The 18,576-nt window shown below is 34.4% G+C and overlaps 2 protein-coding genes across 3 annotated transcripts in view; one reads left to right on the top strand and one right to left on the bottom strand.

Annotated features, from left to right (window-relative positions):
• Positions 1-18,576, top strand: part of Plod (procollagen lysyl hydroxylase) — a 33,083-nt gene that overhangs the window by 3,123 nt on the left and 11,384 nt on the right. For both annotated transcript variants that reach the window (XM_081986143.1, XM_081986144.1), the window contains 5 exons: positions 21-390; positions 5,844-6,037; positions 6,091-6,440; positions 11,813-11,934; positions 12,002-12,229. In XM_081986143.1, coding sequence (XP_081842269.1) covers positions 21-390; positions 5,844-6,037; positions 6,091-6,440; positions 11,813-11,934; positions 12,002-12,229 — 1,264 coding nt within the window. The remainder of the gene's footprint in view (positions 1-20; positions 391-5,843; positions 6,038-6,090; positions 6,441-11,812; positions 11,935-12,001; positions 12,230-18,576) is intronic.
• Positions 12,218-15,977, bottom strand: nkt (noktochor). Its single transcript, XM_081986146.1, has 4 exons — positions 15,805-15,977; positions 15,670-15,741; positions 15,472-15,621; positions 12,218-12,468 (listed from the first exon to the last, which is right to left on the bottom strand). The coding sequence occupies exons 1-4, from the start codon at positions 15,901-15,903 to the stop codon at positions 12,310-12,312; spliced, it is 480 nt and encodes a 159-aa protein (XP_081842272.1). The 5' UTR covers positions 15,904-15,977; the 3' UTR covers positions 12,218-12,309.

Here is an 18,576-nt window from a genome sequence, read left to right as displayed (position 1 = left end):
AGCCACGTTTTTCTTTTCAGATGTTCTAGTCTTCACAGTTGCCACAAACGAAACAGACGGATATCAGCGGTATATCGATTCCGCCAAACGATTCGGAATCGAACCTATAGTGTTAGGTAAAGGTGAAAAATGGAGAGGAGGCGATATGAAGCGTCCGGGTGGAGGTTGGAAAGTGAATCTGTTAAAAACTGCTCTGAGACAGTACAAAACTGACGAGGAAAAAATCGTGTTATTCACCGACGCCTATGATGTAATTTTCCTGGGTCAATTGGGGGAAATCGTCCGCAGATTTAAGAGCACCGGAGCTAGGGTTCTTTTTGGAGCCGAACCTTATTGCTGGCCAAATGTTGAACTAGCCGCCCAATACCCAGAAGTGTCTAAAGGTTTAAGGTAATTTCAGTTGGTTTTTAATAGTGATGGGTTTTACTTTACCAAGAAAATTTGACCCGTAAATTACAAATACTGTGTTTCTGTCACTCCAAATTTTGACACCGCTTTTCTTACTGACTGTACCAAGTTTTGTAGTGTTTTTTAGGCTATTGGATAGGACATTTAATGAGAATTTCAAAAATGTGCTTAAAGCAGTAATTTTCTTAGTCCAAGTGGGTTTTACAGGCCATTTTCTCCTGACTCTCCTTTCAAACTGTGTGTTCTGACAGTTCAAACTTTGACACCACTTTTCTCCTTGACTGTACCAAATTTTGTAGTGTTTTTTAGGTTATTGGATAGAGAATTTAATGAGGTTTTCAAAAATGTGCTGAGAACAGTCATTTTCTCACTCCAAGTGGGTTTCACAGGCGATTTTCTCCCTGACTGTCCTTTCAAATTGTGTTTCTGACAGTTCAAACTTTGACACCGCTTTTCTCCTTGACTACCAAATTTTGTAGTGTTTTTTAGGTTATTGGATAGAGAATTTAATGAGGATTTCAAAAATGTGCTTAAAGCAGTAATTTTCTTAGTCCAAGTGGGTTTTACAGGCCATTTTCTCCTGACTGTCCTTTCAAACTGTGTTTCTGACAGTTCAAACTTTGACACCGCTTCTCCTTGACTGTACCAAATTTTGTAGTGTTTTTTATGTTATTAGATAGAGAATTTAATGAAGATTTCAAAAATGTGCTGAAAACAGTCATTTTCTTACTCCAAGTGGATTTTACAGACGATTTTCTCCTTGACTGTCCTTTCAAATTGTGTTTCTGACAGTTCAAACTTTGACACCGCTTTTCTTTTTGACTGTACCAAATTTTGTAGTGTTTTTTAGGTTATTGGATAGAGAATTTAATGAGGTTTTCAAAAATGTGCTTAAAGCAGTCATTTTCTTAATTCAAGTGGGTTTTACTGTCGATTTTGTCCCTGACTGTCTTTTCAAACTGTGTTTCTATTTTGTAGTGTTTTTCTAGGTTATTGGATAGAGAGGATTTCAAAAATGTACTGGAAACAGTCGTTTTCTCACTCCAAGTTGGTGTCACAATCCGTTTTGTCCCTGACTGTCCTTTCAAACTGCGTTTCTGACAGTTCAAACTTTGACACCGCTTTTCTCCTTGACTGTACCAAATTTTGTAGTGTTTTTTCAGTTAGTAGGTAGAGAATTTAATGAGGATTTCAAAAATGTGCTGAAAACAGTCATTTTCTCACTCCAAGTGGATTTTAAAGACGATTTTGTCGCTGACTGTTCTTTCAAACTGTGTTTCTGGCAGTTCAAACTTTGACAGCGCTTTTCTCCTTGACTGTACCAAATTTAGTAGTGTTTTTTAGGTTATTGGATAGATAATTTAATGAGGATTTCAAAACTGTACTGAAAACAGTCGTTTTCTCACTCCAAGTGGATTTTACAGTCGATTTTGTCCCTGACTGTAGTGACTGTCCTTTCAAACTGTGTTTCTGACAGTTCAAACTTTGTCACCGCTTTTCTCCTGACTGTACCAAATTTTGTAGTGCTTTTTAGGTTATTGGATGGATAATTTAATGAGGATTTAAAAAATGTACCGAAAACCGTAGTTTTCTCACTCCAAGTGGATTTTACAGACGATTTTCTCCTTGACTGTCCTTTCAAATTGTGTTTCTGACAGTTCAAACTTTGACACCGCTTTTCTTTTTGACTGTACCAAATTTTGTAGTGTTTTTTAGGTTATTGGATAGAGAATTTAATGAGGTTTTCAAAAATGTGCTTAAAGCAGTCATTTTCTTAATTCAAGTGGGTTTTACTGTCGATTTTGTCCCTGACTGTCTTTTCAAACTGTGTTTCTATTTTGTAGTGTTTTTCTAGGTTATTGGATAGAGAGGATTTCAAAAATGTACTGGAAACAGTCGTTTTCTCACTCCAAGTTGGTGTCACAATCCGTTTTGTCCCTGACTGTCCTTTCAAACTGTGTTTCTGACAGTTCAAACTTTGACACCGCTTTTCTCCTTGACTGTACCAAATTTTGTAGTGTTTTTTATGTTATTAGATAGAGAATTTAATGAAGATTTCAAAAATGTGCTGAAAACAGTAATTTTCTTACCCAAAGTGGATTTTACAGACGATTTTCTCCCTGACTGTCCTTTCAAATTGTGTTTCTGACAGTTCAAATTTTGACACCGCTGTTCTCCTTGACTGTACCAAATTTTGTAATGTTTTTTAGGTTATTGGATAGAGAATTTAATGAGGATTTCAAAAATGTGCTGAAAACAGTCATTTTCTTACTCCAAGTGGGTTTTCCAGACGATTTTGTCTCTGACTGTCTTTTCAAACTGTGTTTCTGGCAGTTCAAACTTTGTCAACGCTTTTCTCCCTGGCTGTACCAAATTTTGTAGTGTTTTTTAGGTTATTGGATAGAGAATTTAATGAGGTTTTCAAAAATGTGCTTAAAGCAGTCATTTTCTTAATTCAAGTGGGTTTTACTGTCGATTTTGTCCCTGACTGTCTTTTCAAACTGTGTTTCTATTTTGTAGTGTTTTTCTAGGTTATTGGATAGAGAGGATTTCAAAAATGTACTGGAAACAGTCGTTTTCTCACTCCAAGTTGGTGTCACAATCCGTTTTGTCCCTGACTGTCCTTTCAAACTGCGTTTCTGACAGTTCAAACTTTGACACCGCTTTTCTCCTTGACTGTACCAAATTTTGTAATGTTTTTTAGGTTATTGGATAGAGAATTTAATGAGGATTTCAAAAATGTGCTGAAAACAGTCATTTTCTTACTCCAAGTGGGTTTTCCAGACGATTTTGTCTCTGACTGTCTTTTCAAACTGTGTTTCTGGCAGTTCAAACTTTGTCAACGCTTTTCTCCCTGGCTGTACCAAATTTTGTAGTGTTTTTTAGGTTATTGGATAGAGAATTTAATGAGGTTTTCAAAAATGTGCTTAAAGCAGTCATTTTCTTAATTCAAGTGGGTTTTACTGTCGATTTTGTCCCTGACTGTCTTTTCAAACTGTGTTTCTATTTTGTAGTGTTTTTCTAGGTTATTGGATAGAGAGGATTTCAAAAATGTACTGGAAACAGTCGTTTTCTCACTCCAAGTTGGTGTCACAATCCGTTTTGTCCCTGACTGTCCTTTCAAACTGCGTTTCTGACAGTTCAAACTTTGACACCGCTTTTCTCCTTGACTGTACCAAATTTTGTAGTGTTTTTTATGTTATTAGATAGAGAATTTAATGAAGATTTCAAAAATGTGCTGAAAAAGTCATTTTCTTACTCCAAGTGGATTTTACAGACGATTTTCTCCCTGACTGTCCTTTCAAATTGTGTTTCTGACAGTTCAAATTTTGACACTGCTGTTCTCCTTGACTGTACCAAATTTTATAGTGTTTTTTAGGTTATTGGATAGAGAATTTAATGAGGATTTCAAAAATGTGCTTAAAGCAGTCATTTTCTTAATTCAAGTGGATTTTACAGACGATTTTCTCCCTGACTGTCCTCTCAAATTGTGTTTCTGACAGTTCAAACTTTGACACCGCTTTTCTCCTTGACTGTACCAAATTTTGTAGTGTTTTTTATGTTATTAGATAGAGAATTTAATGAAGATTTCAAAAATGTGCTGAAAACAGTCATTTTCTTACTCCAAGTGGGTTTTCCAGACGATTTTGTCTCTGACTGTCTTTTCAAACTGTGTTTCTGGCAGTTCAAACTTTGTCAACGCTTTTCTCCCTGGCTGTACCAAATTTTGTAGTGTTTTTTAGGTTATTGGATAGAGAATTTAATGAGGTTTTCAAAAATGTGCTTAAAGCAGTCATTTTCTTAATTCAAGTGGGTTTTACTGTCGATTTTGTCCCTGACTGTCTTTTCAAACTGTGTTTCTATTTTGTAGTGTTTTTCTAGGTTATTGGATAGAGAGGATTTCAAAAATGTACTGGAAACAGTCGTTTTCTCACTCCAAGTTGGTGTCACAATCCGTTTTGTCCCTGACTGTCCTTTCAAACTGCGTTTCTGACAGTTCAAACTTTGACACCGCTTTTCTCCTTGACTGTACCAAATTTTGTAGTGTTTTTTATGTTATTAGATAGAGAATTTAATGAAGATTTCAAAAATGTGCTGAAAAAGTCATTTTCTTACTCCAAGTGGATTTTACAGACGATTTTCTCCCTGACTGTCCTTTCAAATTGTGTTTCTGACAGTTCAAACTTTGACACCGCTTTTCTCCTTGACTGTACCAAATTTTGTAGTGTTTTTTAGGTTATTGGATAGAGAATTTAATGAGGATTTCAAAAATGTGCTTAAAGCAGTCATTTTCTTACTCCAAGTGGATTTTACAGACGATTTTCTCCCTGACTGTCCTTTCAAATTGTGTTTCTATTTTGTAGTGTTTTTTAGGTTATTGGATAGAAAATTTAATGAAGAGTTCAAAAATGTGCTTAAAACAGTCATTTTCTCATTCCAAGTGGATTTTACGGACGATTTTGTCCCTAACTGTCTTTTCAAACTGTGTTTCTGACAGTTCAAACTTTGACACCGCTTTTCTTCTTGACTGTGCCAAATTTTGTAGTGTTTTTTAGGCTATTAGATAGGATATTTAATGAGTATTTCAAAAATGTGCTTAAAGCAGTCATTTTCTTAATTTAAGTGGGTTTTACTGTCGATTTTGTCCCTGACTATCCTTTCAAATTGTGTTTCTGACAGTTCAAACTTTGACACCGCTTTTCTCCTTGACTGTACCAAATTTTGTAGTGTTTTTTATGTTATTGGATAGAGAATTTAATGAGGTTTTCAAAAATGTGATGAGAACAGTAATTTTCTCACTCCAAGTGGGTTTTACAGGCGATTTTCTCCCTGACTGCCCTTTCAAATTGTGTTTCTGACAGTTCAAACTTTGACACCGCTTTTCTCCTTGACTGTACCAAATTTTGTAGTGTTTTTTAGGCTATTAGATAGGATATTTAATGAGTATTTCAAAAATGTGTTTAAAACAGTAATTTTCTCACTTCAAATGGGTTTGACAAGCAATTTGGTCCCTGACTGTCAAACTGTGCTCAAAAAAACAATTCGATACTAAACGTGTTTCTGAGATTTATGATAGTTATTTGGACAGTGGTCACATGACTGTCTGACTAAATTATTCTCCAAAAACTACGTAATATCTGTCACTAATGTCAAAACTGTCAAAATTTACCTAGAATATGCAAAAATTACCGCCATTTGCGCCGTCCTATTTTAAGCCACACTTAAGTGTGGTTTCACCTGTGCTGTTACAGTCTGACTCACACTTAACTTAAGCTCGGTTTACAATACGACACGACGGTGCAATAGGGGTTACAGTTTACCACAATGAATTTTACTTTTCCAATTTTACCTGATGTGTAAATAACCGGTCACGGTAAATTGACGCCCATCACTAGTGTTTAACAAGCAGTGCGTAATTTATGAATTACATGCAGGTTCCTAAACTCTGGAATTTACATGGGGTATATCCCGGAGATTACAAATCTTTTAAATAAAGTCAACATTGAAGACTCGGCTGATGATCAGCTATACTTTACACAAGCCTATTTAGACAAGGAGTTTAGAGAAAATAACAAAATCCAACTCGACCATTTAAGCGAAATTTTCCAGAATATGAACGGACAGGCAGGTAGGTGTGAACGACGTTTGCAAGTCAGTTTTGGGTTCAATTTAATTTCGTAGAGGACATCGAAATCAAAACGGTTGAAAACAAAGAAGGTCCGGAAACGTATTATCTCAAAAACACCGAAACCGGTACGGAACCTTTGATTGTGCACGGAAATGGGCCGTCCAAGCTGAATTTGAATTATCTCAGTAACTATTTGCCTAACGGTGTTTGGAACAGCGTGGACGGTTGCATCGCTTGCAAAAAAGGACAAATCAATCTGGACACTGTCAAGAAAGATCAATGGCCCACAGTGTATTTAGCGCTGTTTATCGAACTGAATACACCTTTTGTTGAAGGATTCTTTAAGAAGATATATAAACTTGACTATCCTAAGGAGAAGATTCATTTGTTCATCCACAATGCCGTAAGTTAATTTTGATTTTTTCTCCAACTTTTTTTTTATTTTTGACTTGATAATAATCTGCATTCTTTGATGACTTTGAAGTTATTTGGTCTAGTCTAGTGAATAGAGGGACTAATACTTCAGGGTATTTGCATGTATTTTTTACATTTTCTTAATAGACTTATTTTGACCTAAATTTACCAGGTGTAATTTCTTTTCTTTCAAAAATCAGTTTGTGTTCTTCTATTCTGTGTTTTTTAACACTTTTACATTTTTTGAAATATGTTTTGTGATTTTATAGCTTTATGGGACGGATTTTGATACTTGACACCGTTTACGACAGTGAACAGCAAATCGCCCAACGTCGGAACTGTCAAAATGCCACTCATAAAGCTGTAAAGTACAATTCAGTTGATTTTTACCTATTTACATCTTTTCGAATATGTTTTGTTGTTTTTTAGCTTCATGAGACGGATTTTGACAGTTGACTTGTTCACGACAGTGAACAGCAAACAGACAAACCTTTCAAACTGTCAAAATGTCACTTATAAATCTATAAACTGATATTTACTTGGTTTTTTACTATTTTCCAAACTTTGAAGTAGGTTTTGTTATTTTATAGCTTCATAAGACGGATTTTGACAGTTGACTTGTTCACGATAGTGAACAGCAAACAGCCTAACCTTCCCAACTGTCAAAATGTCATCTATGAATTTAGAAACTGCTATTTAGTTGATTTGTACACATTTCCAAACTTTTAAGTACATTTTGTTATTTTATCGCTTCATGAGACGGATTTTGACAGTTGACTTGTTCACGACAGTTAACAGCAAACAGCCAAACCTTCCCAACTGTCCAAATGTCATCTATGAATTTAGAAACTGCTGTTTAGTTGATTTTTACACATTTCCAAACTTTTAAGTACATTTTGTTATTTTATCGCTTCATGAGACGGATTTTGACAGTTTACTTGTTCAGGACAGTGAACAGCAAACAGCCAAACCTTCCCAACTGTCAAAATGTCATCTATAAATTTATAAACTGCTATTTAGTTGATTTGTACACATTTCCAAACTTTTAAGTACATTTTGTTATTTTATCGCTTCATGAGACGGATTTTGACAGTTGACTTGTCCAAGACAGTGAACAGCAAACAGCCAAACCTTCCCAACTGTCAAAATGCCATCTATGAATTTAGAAACTGCTATTCAGTTGATTTGTACACATTTCCAAACTTTTAAGTACATTTTGTTATTTTATCGCTTCATGAGACGGATTTTGACAGTTTACTTGTTCAGGACAGTGAACAGCAAACAGCCAAACCTTCCCAACTGTCAAAATGTCATCTATAAATTTATAAACTGCTATTTAGTTGATTTGTACACATTTCCAAACTTTTAAGTACATTTTGTTATTTTATCGCTTCATGAGACGGATTTTGACAGTTGACTTGTCCAAGACAGTGAACAGCAAACAGCCAAACCTTCCCAACTGTCAAAATGCCATCTATGAATTTAGAAACTGCTATTCAGTTGATTTGTACACATTTCCAAACTTTTAAGTACATTTTGTTATTTTATCGCTTCATGAGACGGATTTTGACAGTTGACTTGTCCAGGACAGTGAACAGCAAACAGCCAAACCTTCCCAACTGTCAAAATGTCATCTATGAATTTATAAACTGCTATTCAATTGATTTTTACTCATTTCCAAACTTTTAAGTACATTTTGTTATTTTATAGCTTCATGAGACGGATTTTGACAGTTGACTTGTTCACGATAGTGAACAGCAAACTGCCAAACCTTCCCAACTGTCAAAATGTCATCTATAAATTTATAAACTGCTATTTAGTTGATTTGTACACATTTCCAAACTTTTAAGTACATTTTGTTATTTTATCGCTTCATGAGACGGATTTTGACAGTTGACTTGTTCACGATAGTGAACAGCAAACAGCCAAACCTTCCCAACTGTCAAAATGCCATTTATGAATTCTGAAACTGCTCTTTAGTTGATTTTTACTGATTTCCAAACTTTTAAGTACATTTTGTTATTTTATCGCTTTATGAGACGGATTTTGACAGTTGACTTGTCCAGGACAGTGAACAGCAAACAGCCAAACCTTCCCAACTGTCAAAATGTCATCTATAAATTTATAAACTGCTATTTAGTGGATTTGTACACATTTCCAAACTTTTAAGTACATTTTGTTATTTTATCGCTTCATGAGACGGATTTTGACAGTTGACTTGTTCAGGATAGTGAACAGCAAACAGCCAAACCTTACCAACTGTCAAAATGTTTTTAAGATATTTTGAATTTTTGTGTAAAAGTGAATTTTTTGATTTTACAATTAATTTTTTTGTGACGTTAATATTGGACCTAGACCTAAACTAAACCTTCTCCATAGCAACTTTTAAACGTTAAGTGACAGTGGCATTATCAGTTTTTTATTCCGACGTTTCGTCTTTGCGGAACCATTATCATTTAAAAAAAAAATGAGGTGGTTGATTATGGTTCCGCAGGTTTTCTCAGGGGAATTTGTCTTCAATATGTTTCCAAAAAAATTCCTGTATTTCATACATTCGGTTTTTTGTTCATTCCTAAATAATCAATTTTTGAAACAGTTCTTCCATCATCTACTGTAATAAGAGGAATGGTTTGGAGGTCAAATAATTTTCGAGCCTATTATAGTATCAGAATTTGGTTTGTTTATTTTTGATTTTCTCCAGTAATCAAACTTTCAAATGGTATAATAATTATAGTGCGCTCTAATTGATAATGTTGACCCCAATTTTATTATCTCGCCTTATCTCTTATTGTTTTTGAGATTCCCATAATTAGACACCAACTTGGGGCAGTTTGGGTAATGTTTCGTTAAAAATATGCAGGTCACAACAAAATGAGGTTAATAAGTCCTCAGCTCTCATTGCTCACTTCTTTTTTTAATTATTGGCTTGTCCTCTGTCTAGTTAGTTATAACTTTTTTTAAAACTAGATCCGTTAAGACGATTTTTTGCAGTTACATGGCTCGTCACGCTTAATCGGACGTAACCTAAAGTTAATCGTAAAAACTTCCTCTCTTACACTAGAAAGCGATTGGTTTATTAAACTATCGAATTTAACAACTTTTTACTTTCACTTGCATTTACAAGGCGACCAGGGAAAATAACACAGTTTGTATGTAATAAAGTAATAAAATTAAGATGTCATGCTTATACAGTAAAATTAGTATAAGCAGTACCAAACGTGTTTTATAGCTTTTTGAGTGGAATTTTCACATTTATGACATTTGGCCGTCAGATACAGGTTACAGCTTGAAAACTGTCAAATTCAATCCCATGGAGGTACAAAACAGCAAAACATACTTGAAAAGTAACGAAGTCAGTTTGACTTTGGTTGAATGCATTTTATACCTTCATCAATGCATTTTTGGCTTTTGTAACATTTGGTTATTTGTTTCTGTCTTAATTTTGGTTTATTTTTAAATTTTAAATATGGCAACTGTCAAAATTCTCCATAAAGCTGTAAAACCACCAAACACTCTTGAAATCCAGTAAAATCAGTATAAGCAAGCAGTACAAAACGTGTTTTATAGCTTTTTGAGTGGAATTTTCACATTTATGACATTTGGCCGTCAGATACAGATTACAGCTCTGATTTTTGCTCTGTTCTAAACCTGAAAACTGTCAAATTCAATCCCATGGAGGTACAAAACAACGAAACATACTTGAAAAGTAACGAAATCACTTTGACTTTAGTTGAATGCATTTTATACCTCTGTGTATTTTTGGCATTTGTAACATTTGGTTATTTGTTTCTGTCTTAATTTTGGTTTATTTTTAAATATGGCAACTGTCAAAATTCTCCATAAAGCTGTAAAACCACAAAACACTCTTAAAATCAGTATAAGCAGTACTAAACGTGTTTTATAGCTTTTTGAGAGCAATTTTCACATTTATGACTTTTGGCTGTCAGATACAGATTACAGCTCTGATTTTTGCTCTGTTCTTAACCTGAAAACTGTCAAATTCAATCCCATGGAGATACAAAACAGCGAAACATACTTGAAAAGTAACGAAGCCAGTTTGACTTTGGTTGAATGCATTTTATACCTTCATCAATGCATTTTTGGCTTTTGTAACATTTGGTTATTTGTTTCTGTCTTAATTTTGGTTTATTTTTAAATTTTAAATATGGCAACTGTCAAAATTCTCCATAAAGCTGTAAAACCACAAAACACTTCTAAAATCCAGTAAAATCAGTATAAGCAGTACCAAACGTGTTTTATAGCTTTTTGAGTGGAATTTTCACATTTATGACATTTGGCCGTCAGATACAGGTTACAGCTCTAATTTTTGCTCTGTTCTAAACCTGAAAAATGTCAAATTTAATCCCATGGAGATACAAAACAACGAAACATACTTGAAAAGTAACAAAATCAGTTTGACTTTGGTTGAATGCATTTTATACCTTTATCAGTGCATTTTTGGCTTTTGTAACATGTGGTTATTTGTTTCTGTCTTAATTTTGGTCTATTTTTAAATATGGCAACTGTCAAAATTCTCCATAAAGCTATAAAACCACAAAACACTCTAAAAATCCAGTAAAATCAGTATAAGGAGTACCAAACGTGTTTTATAGCTTTTTGAGAACAATTTTCACATTTATGACATTTGGCCGTCAGATACAGATTACAGCTCTGATTTTTGCTCTGTTCTAAACTTGAAAACTGACAAATTCAATCCCATGGACGTACAAAACAGCAAAACATACTTGAAAAGTAACAAAGCCAGTTTGACTTTGGTTGAATGCATTTTATACTTTCATCAGTGCATTTTTGGTTTTTGTAACATTTGGTTATCAGTTTCTGACTTAATTTTGGTCTATTTTTAAATATGGCAACTGTCAAAATTCTCCATAAAGCTGTAAAACCATAAAACAGTCTTAAAATCCAGTAAAATCAGTATAAGGAGTACCAAACGGGTTTTATAGTTTTTGAGTGGAATTTTGACAGTAACGACATTTGGCCGTTAGTTACAATTCTCTCCTAAACCTGGAAACTGTCAAATTTGATCCCATAGAGGTACAAAACACTGACTGATTTACAGTGACATAATTTACATTTTTGCAATGATGATGATGATGATGAATCGAATGTTGACGTTATTAAAGCAAGATGCAATCAATTACTTAGGTTTTGTCTAATAGGGAATGTAACTGACTCACAGTTGGGCTTCCTCTAAATCTCAATTTTGCTGATAGTTATAGGTTTTATATGATTTTTGTAAGGGATTTATGTCAAAAGACACGAGTTTTAGACTATAAAAACCCCATCTTTCTTGTAATTTAAAGAAAATCAGTCAATGCATTATTTTGTACAAACTTTTAGATGAAATATCACGTCAATCACGTAAGTGAATTTATTGAATCGCATCAATCCGAATATTTGTCAGTGAAACAAATCAAACCTGAAGACGGCACTACCGAATGGGCGGCCAGAGATTTGTCACTGTAAGTGTTTTTCTTCTTTAAAACTCACATTGAAGAGAACTGTGAAGCAAACTTGCGGTTTCTTTAGAGATCAATGTGTGATCAAGGAGAGCCAGTACTATTTCGCCGTTGACTCGGTAGCCTACTTGGACAATCCGTCTACTTTGAAGTTATTGATTGAACAGAACCGGACTGTGGTTGCCCCAATGCTGGTACGACCAGGCAAAGCATGGAGTAATTTCTGGGGTTCCCTGACAAAAGATGGGTTCTACGCCAGATCAAACGACTACATGGACATCGTACATAATTTGAAAAGGTATCATTGTTTTTTTATTTAACTTTCTACATTTTTTGCGCGATTTTAATCTTGCGTCACAACTTAAGTAAGCTCTACATTTAGTCGAAAGATATGCTGAAGTCAGTTTTGAAGGACCTTCGGTCGATCGAATACATGTTGTCGGCCGTGCATTCATATAGTCCCGCATCCATTTGCGTAGCCGGATCTATTTCCAGTTTACTTTTGATTTTATCACTGTCAATTTGCCATTCGTGAATCTGAAAAGTTTAAAAAAATGTTTGTGTGTTTTCTGTAGTGATGGGTAAATTAACGGTTAAGTAAATATTTTACGTTACCAGGAAAATTTGACCGGTAAATTGAGGGTAAATTACAAATACTGTGTTTCTGTCAGTTCATATTTTGACACCGTTTTTCGCACTGACTGTACCAAATTTTGTAGTGTTTTTCAGGTTTGGATAGGAAATTTAATGAGGATTTCAAAACTGTGCTTAAAACAGTCATTTTCTTACTCCAAGTGGGTTTTACAAGCAATTTTGTCCCTGTCTGTCCTTTCAAACTGTGTTTCTGGCAGTTCAAACTTATACACCGCTTTTCTCCGTTAATGTATTAAAATTTGTAGTGTTTTTTAGGTTATTGGATAGGAAATTTAATGAGAATTCCAAAAATGTGCTTAAAACCATCATTTTCTTCCTCCAAGTGGGTTTTACGGTCGATTTTGTCTCTGACTGTCTTTTCAAGCTATGTTTCTGTCAGGTCAAACTTTGACACCGCTTTTCTAGTGTTTTTTCAGGTTATTGGATAGGAAATTTAATGAGAATTCCAAAAATATGCTTAAAACAGCCATTTCCTCAATCCCAGTGGGTTTTACAATCAATTTTGTCTCTGACTGTCCTTTCAAACTGTGTTTCTGGCAGTTCAAACTGCGACACCGTTTTTCTCCCTGACTGTATCAAAATTTGTAGTGTTTTTCAGGTTATTGGATAGGAAATTTAATGAGGATTTCAAAAATATGAGTAAAACAGTCATTTTCTTACTCCAAGTGGGTTTTACGGTCGATTTTGCCTCTGACTGTCCTTTCAAACTCTGTTTCTGTCAGGTCAAACTTTACCACCGCTTTTCTCCGTGACTGTATCAAAATTTGTAGTGTTTTTCAGGTTATTGGATAGGAAATTTAATGAGAATTCCAAAAATGTGCTTAAAACAGCCATTTTCTTAATCCAAGTGGGTTTTACAGGCAATTTTGTCTCTGACTGTCCTTTCAAACTCTGTTTCTGGCCGTTCAAACTTTGACACCGCTTTTTTCCGTGACTGTATCAAAATTTGTAGTGTTTTTCAGGTTATTGAATAGGAAATTTAATGAGAATTTCAAAAATGTGCTTAAAACATCCATTTTCTCAATCCAAGTGGGTTTTACAGTCAATTTTGTCCCTGACTGTCCTTTTAAACTCTGTTTCTGGCCGTTCAAACTGCGACACCGTTTTTCTCCCTGACTGTATTAAAATTTGTAGTGTTTTTTAGGTTATTGGATAGAAAATTTAATGAAAATTCCAAAAATGTGCTTAAAACAGTTATTTTCCTACTCCAAGTGGGTTTTACAGTCAAATTTGTTCCTGACTGTCCTTTCAAACTCTGTTTCTGGCCGTTCAAACTGCGACACCGTTTTTCTCCGTGACTGTATCAAAATTTGTAGTGTTTTTCAGGTTATTGGATAGGAAATTTAATGAGAATTTAAAAAATGTGCTTAAAACAGTCATTTTCCTACTCCAAGTGGTTTTTACAATTAATTTTGTCTCTGGCTTTCCTTTCAAACTGTGTTTCTGGCAGTTCAAACTTAGACACCGCTTTTCTCCGTGACTGTACCAAATTTTCTACTGTTTTTTCAGGTTATTGGATAGGAAATTTAATGAGAATTCCAAAAATGTGCTTAAAACTGCCATTTTCTCAATCCCAGTAGGTTTTACAGTTAATTTTGTCTCTGACTGTACTTTCAAACTGTATTTCTGGCAGTTCAAATTTTGACACCGTTTTTCTACCTGACTGTACCAAATCTTGCAGGGTTTTTTAGGTTATCGGATAGGAAATTTAATGAGGATTCCAAAAATGTGCTTAAAACAGTCATTTTCTTACTCCAAGTGGGTTTTACGGTCGATTTTGTCTCTGACTGTCCTTTCAAACTCTGTTTCTGGCCGTTCAAACTGCGACACCGTTTTTCTCCGTGACTGTATCAAAGTTTGTAGTGTTTTTCAGGTTATTGGATAGGAAATTTAATGAGAATTTCAAAAATGTGCTTAAAACAGTCATTTTCCTACTCCAAGTGGGTTTTACAATCAATTTTGTCCCTGACTTTCCTTTCAAATTGTGTTTCTGACAGTTCAAACTTTGACACCGCTTTTCTGTACCTCTTCTTGACTGTTCCAAGTTTTGTATCGCTTTTTTCAGGTTATTGGATAGGAAATTTAATGAGGATTTCAAAAAATGTGCTTAAAACTGTCATTTTCTCAACAATGTTGTCCCTGACTATCAAACTGTCAAGCTGCGCTCAAAAGTTGCAAAAATCAAGGTTTAGAAGAGTTTTATTGCGGTATTCGATACAAAACGTGTTTCTGAGATTTATTACATTCATTTTGACAGTGGTCACGTGACTGCCTAGCTAAATTATCCTCCAAAAACCACGTGATGACGTGAATTTGTCTAGAATTTGCAAGAATTACAGTTTAACACAGTTTTCGAGGTAAGACGTGTTTCTGAGATTTATTACAGTTATTTTGGCAATTATCAGTAAATTACTCGTAAATTACAAATTGTTTAAATAATAATATCCTCAGATTTGCGTTTTCTCATCTCAAAAACATATTATTTTTCATAATTTATGATATAAAAAAGAAAAGTGACAAAAAGCTGAAAATGCATTTTTTTTAGAAAATGCTACTTTTTCATAAAAAAGTTATAAAATTGTTACTGATTTTAGTTTCACTTTACTTACAAAATCACTAAAACAGTAAATAACAAATCAAAATAGCCTTTTATTCAGTCCTTATTTTTCAGGATGTTATCCTGAATTTATGAAAATGAATGACAGCCATGACAGAAAAATGATCAAGCAAATTTCAATTAGATACCCGTAAATTTACTGGTCAAATTGGAAGTTACTGGTAAAATTGGTAAATTTTTCTGTCACACACTGAATTTTACTTTACCTTACCGGTAAATAACCGGCTACGGTAAATTTACACCCATCATTAGAAATATTTGAAACTTACATGTAAATACTGATGGGTGAATATCTCACTGCCATCTTTAAACCATGTAATGTGTGGCCGTGGATTTCCTCTTGCAACGCATATAAAAGCAATTTTGTGCCCTAGCACGTATTCATAATCGAAGTGAGAGGCAAGAGTGATGTTTGCGCCCTAAAACGTCTCTTTACTTTAAATAATCGGGGGCGACAATTTACTTACATTTTTATTATTATAATATTTATCGGATTCGGGGTCTCTGTATTTGCCAGTAATGGGTAGACCAATTTGAAACTGAAATTAGCAAGTTAGAACCAGTTAGCCGCCACCACTAAATAAAACTGCTAAATAAAGTACCTTGGATTTGGTTCTGCTTCTGGTTCTTCCCCGTCGCAATTCTGTTTCACCAATAAATCCAATCACGAAAAGTAAAACTATAGACACGGCAACTTTCATGACGACCTTTCTAAAGAAAAAAACAGTTTGATCTAAGTGCAACGTGGTGTAATATCCAGTTATCAACCGGTCATTTTGGTTCCCCTTTGTTTATTTGCCGATTGAAAATAATTTGATTCAATTTATATCACTCTTCTTGTATCATGGGTCTTCTAAATGATTTGCAGTAGATTAAGTAGAGGAAGGTTAAATTTGATTGGATAATGTTTGGAGTACATTTGGTTATATTCCAATGTTGCTCAATTGCGTTGCTTGAAAATGATCACCGCCTAAATTACCCAGTTTATTTATTTAGCTCAAATTTCTATTGAATGTAGGTCATAACTAGAAAATTTGTAGAAATATACTTTTGGAGAAAATGCCAAAGAGAATTTCTGAAATTGGGAAAAAGAAAATCATGAAGAAAAGACTGATCAAAAGCTAATTGGAAATTATAAAATACCAAGTTTTACAGCTCCATTGTCAAGTTTGACAGTTTTGACGTTAAGAAACACTTTTATACTTTTCCTCTGTCTCGTAACAGCTGTCATAATTGTCAAAACCCATTCACCACTGACCTAAAACTATAAAACTACAAATAGTTGCTCATTAGAGGAATTACACTATAAGTTGTGTTTACAGCTTCATGGAGCCCAATTTGACAGTTGCGACGTTAAGAAACACTTTTATACTTTTCCTCGGTCTCGTGACAGCTGTCATAACTGTCAAAACCCATTCACCAGTGACCTGAAACTATAAATTTGCAAATAGTTGCCTATTAGAGAAATTTTACTGTAAGTTGTTTTTAAAGCTTCATAGAGCCAAATTTGACAGTTGGGGGACGTTAAGATATACTTTCACACTTTTCTTACGTCACGTGACAGCTGTCAAAAGTCACACCACTGACCTGAAAGTATAAAATGTCAAATAGATGTATTTTTTTAGGAATCAGACTCTAAGTAGTCTTTACAGCTTCATGGAGCCAAATTTAACCATCCTGGCGTGAGGAACACTTTTATACTTTTCTTACGTCTTGTGACGGCTGTCATAACTGTCAAAACCGATTCACCAGTGGCCTGAAACTATAAAATTACAAATAGTTGCCTATTAGAGGAATTTTACTGTAAGTTGTTTTTAAAGCTTCATAGAGCCAAATTTGACAGTTGGGACATTAAAATACTCTTTCATACTTTTCTTGCGTCACGTGACAGCTGTCAAAACTCACTCACCTTTGACCTGAAAGTATAAAATCCCAAATAGATGTATTTTTTTAGGAATTAGACTCTAAGTAGTCTTTACAGCTCCATGGAGCCAAATTTAACCATCCTGGCGTGAAGGAACACTTTTATACTTTTCTTACGTCTCGTGACGTCATAACTGTCAAAACCCTTTCACCATCAGTGACCTGAAACTATAAAATTACAAATAGTTGCCTATTAGTGGAATTTCACTGTAAGTTGTTTTTAAAGCTTCATAGAGGCAAATTTGACATTAAAATACTCTTTCATACTTTTCTTACGACACGTGACAGCTGTCATAACTGTCAAAACTCACTCACCAGTGACCCGAAAGTATAAAATGCCAAATAGATATCTGTCTTTGAGAAATTACACTGTAAGTACTCTTTACAGCTCTACGGAGCCAAATTTGACAGTTTTGACGTTAAGTAACACTTTTATACTACGTCACGTGACAGTTGTCATAACAGTCAAAACTGACTCACCAGTGACTTGAAAGTATAAAATTCTTTTAGGAATTGCACTGTAAGTTGTGTTTACATCTTCATGGTGCCAAATTTATCAGTTCTAACGTTAAGGAACACTCCTGTACTTACGTCACTTAACGTCACAACTGTCAAATTTCACTAAAACAATGTGCACTGTGAATTATCCAAGCGGTAGAACTACTTTGGATTGGTAACTTTGCGTCACAGCTGCGTGATTTGTGACAGCTGTTAGGTGACGTAAAAAACATATTAATGTGCGTGTTAATGTCACAACTGTTAAATTTAACTCTATGGAGCTATAAATACAACTTGCAATGCGATTTATCGAAGAAATACCAAAAATATATATATTCTTGTTGTATGTTGTAGGTTAGCGCTGAATTAGTTTTGACAGTTGACAGTTACTTAGCCTCACAAATGTCAAATTTACGGCTTCATTGAAATGTAAATACAAAAGGTACAACTGTTTTGCATTTAATAGTTTGTTTTAATTAATTATCTTTAATCTCACTGCTGAGTGAGTTTTAATAGTTCAAGTATCACCTGACTATAAGCCACTGAAGTGTCACAACTGTCAAATTTAACGTCTTAAACTGTCATTAACGTCACAACTGTTTTCAGTTAACTTAGATCCAGCAGGAGACTCGAGAAAACGAAATACACAGGAAGACAGTCTTTAAAATTTGTTCAAGCCAAATTTAGACATAATAGAGCAGTTTTTTTGAAAATCAGTTTTTCGAAAATCACTCAAGAACGAAGCAATAATTTAATGTAGTTAAAATGGTGTTGGATTGACCATTAAATTGTTACTTTTGCTGCTGCGAGCACTCTTTGGCTTTTCCGTTCGTTACCCTTGACTTTGTGGGGATAATTTTCAATTTTCAATTTTCCTGTTCACTTTGCACGTCACTCCAGATGATTCCATATACTTTGCACAATTGTGCCACTAAAGTTATTAAAAACAATTT

This window comes from Ips typographus, linkage group LG9 (genome assembly GCF_016097725.1).
Source record: "Ips typographus isolate SLU linkage group LG9, UJ_Ityp_2.0, whole genome shotgun sequence".
In the NCBI taxonomy this organism is placed as follows: Eukaryota; Metazoa; Arthropoda; class Insecta; order Coleoptera; family Curculionidae; genus Ips; species Ips typographus.
Note: the sequence above shows the minus strand (reverse complement) of the source record. Positions and strands in the feature narration are given on the sequence as shown.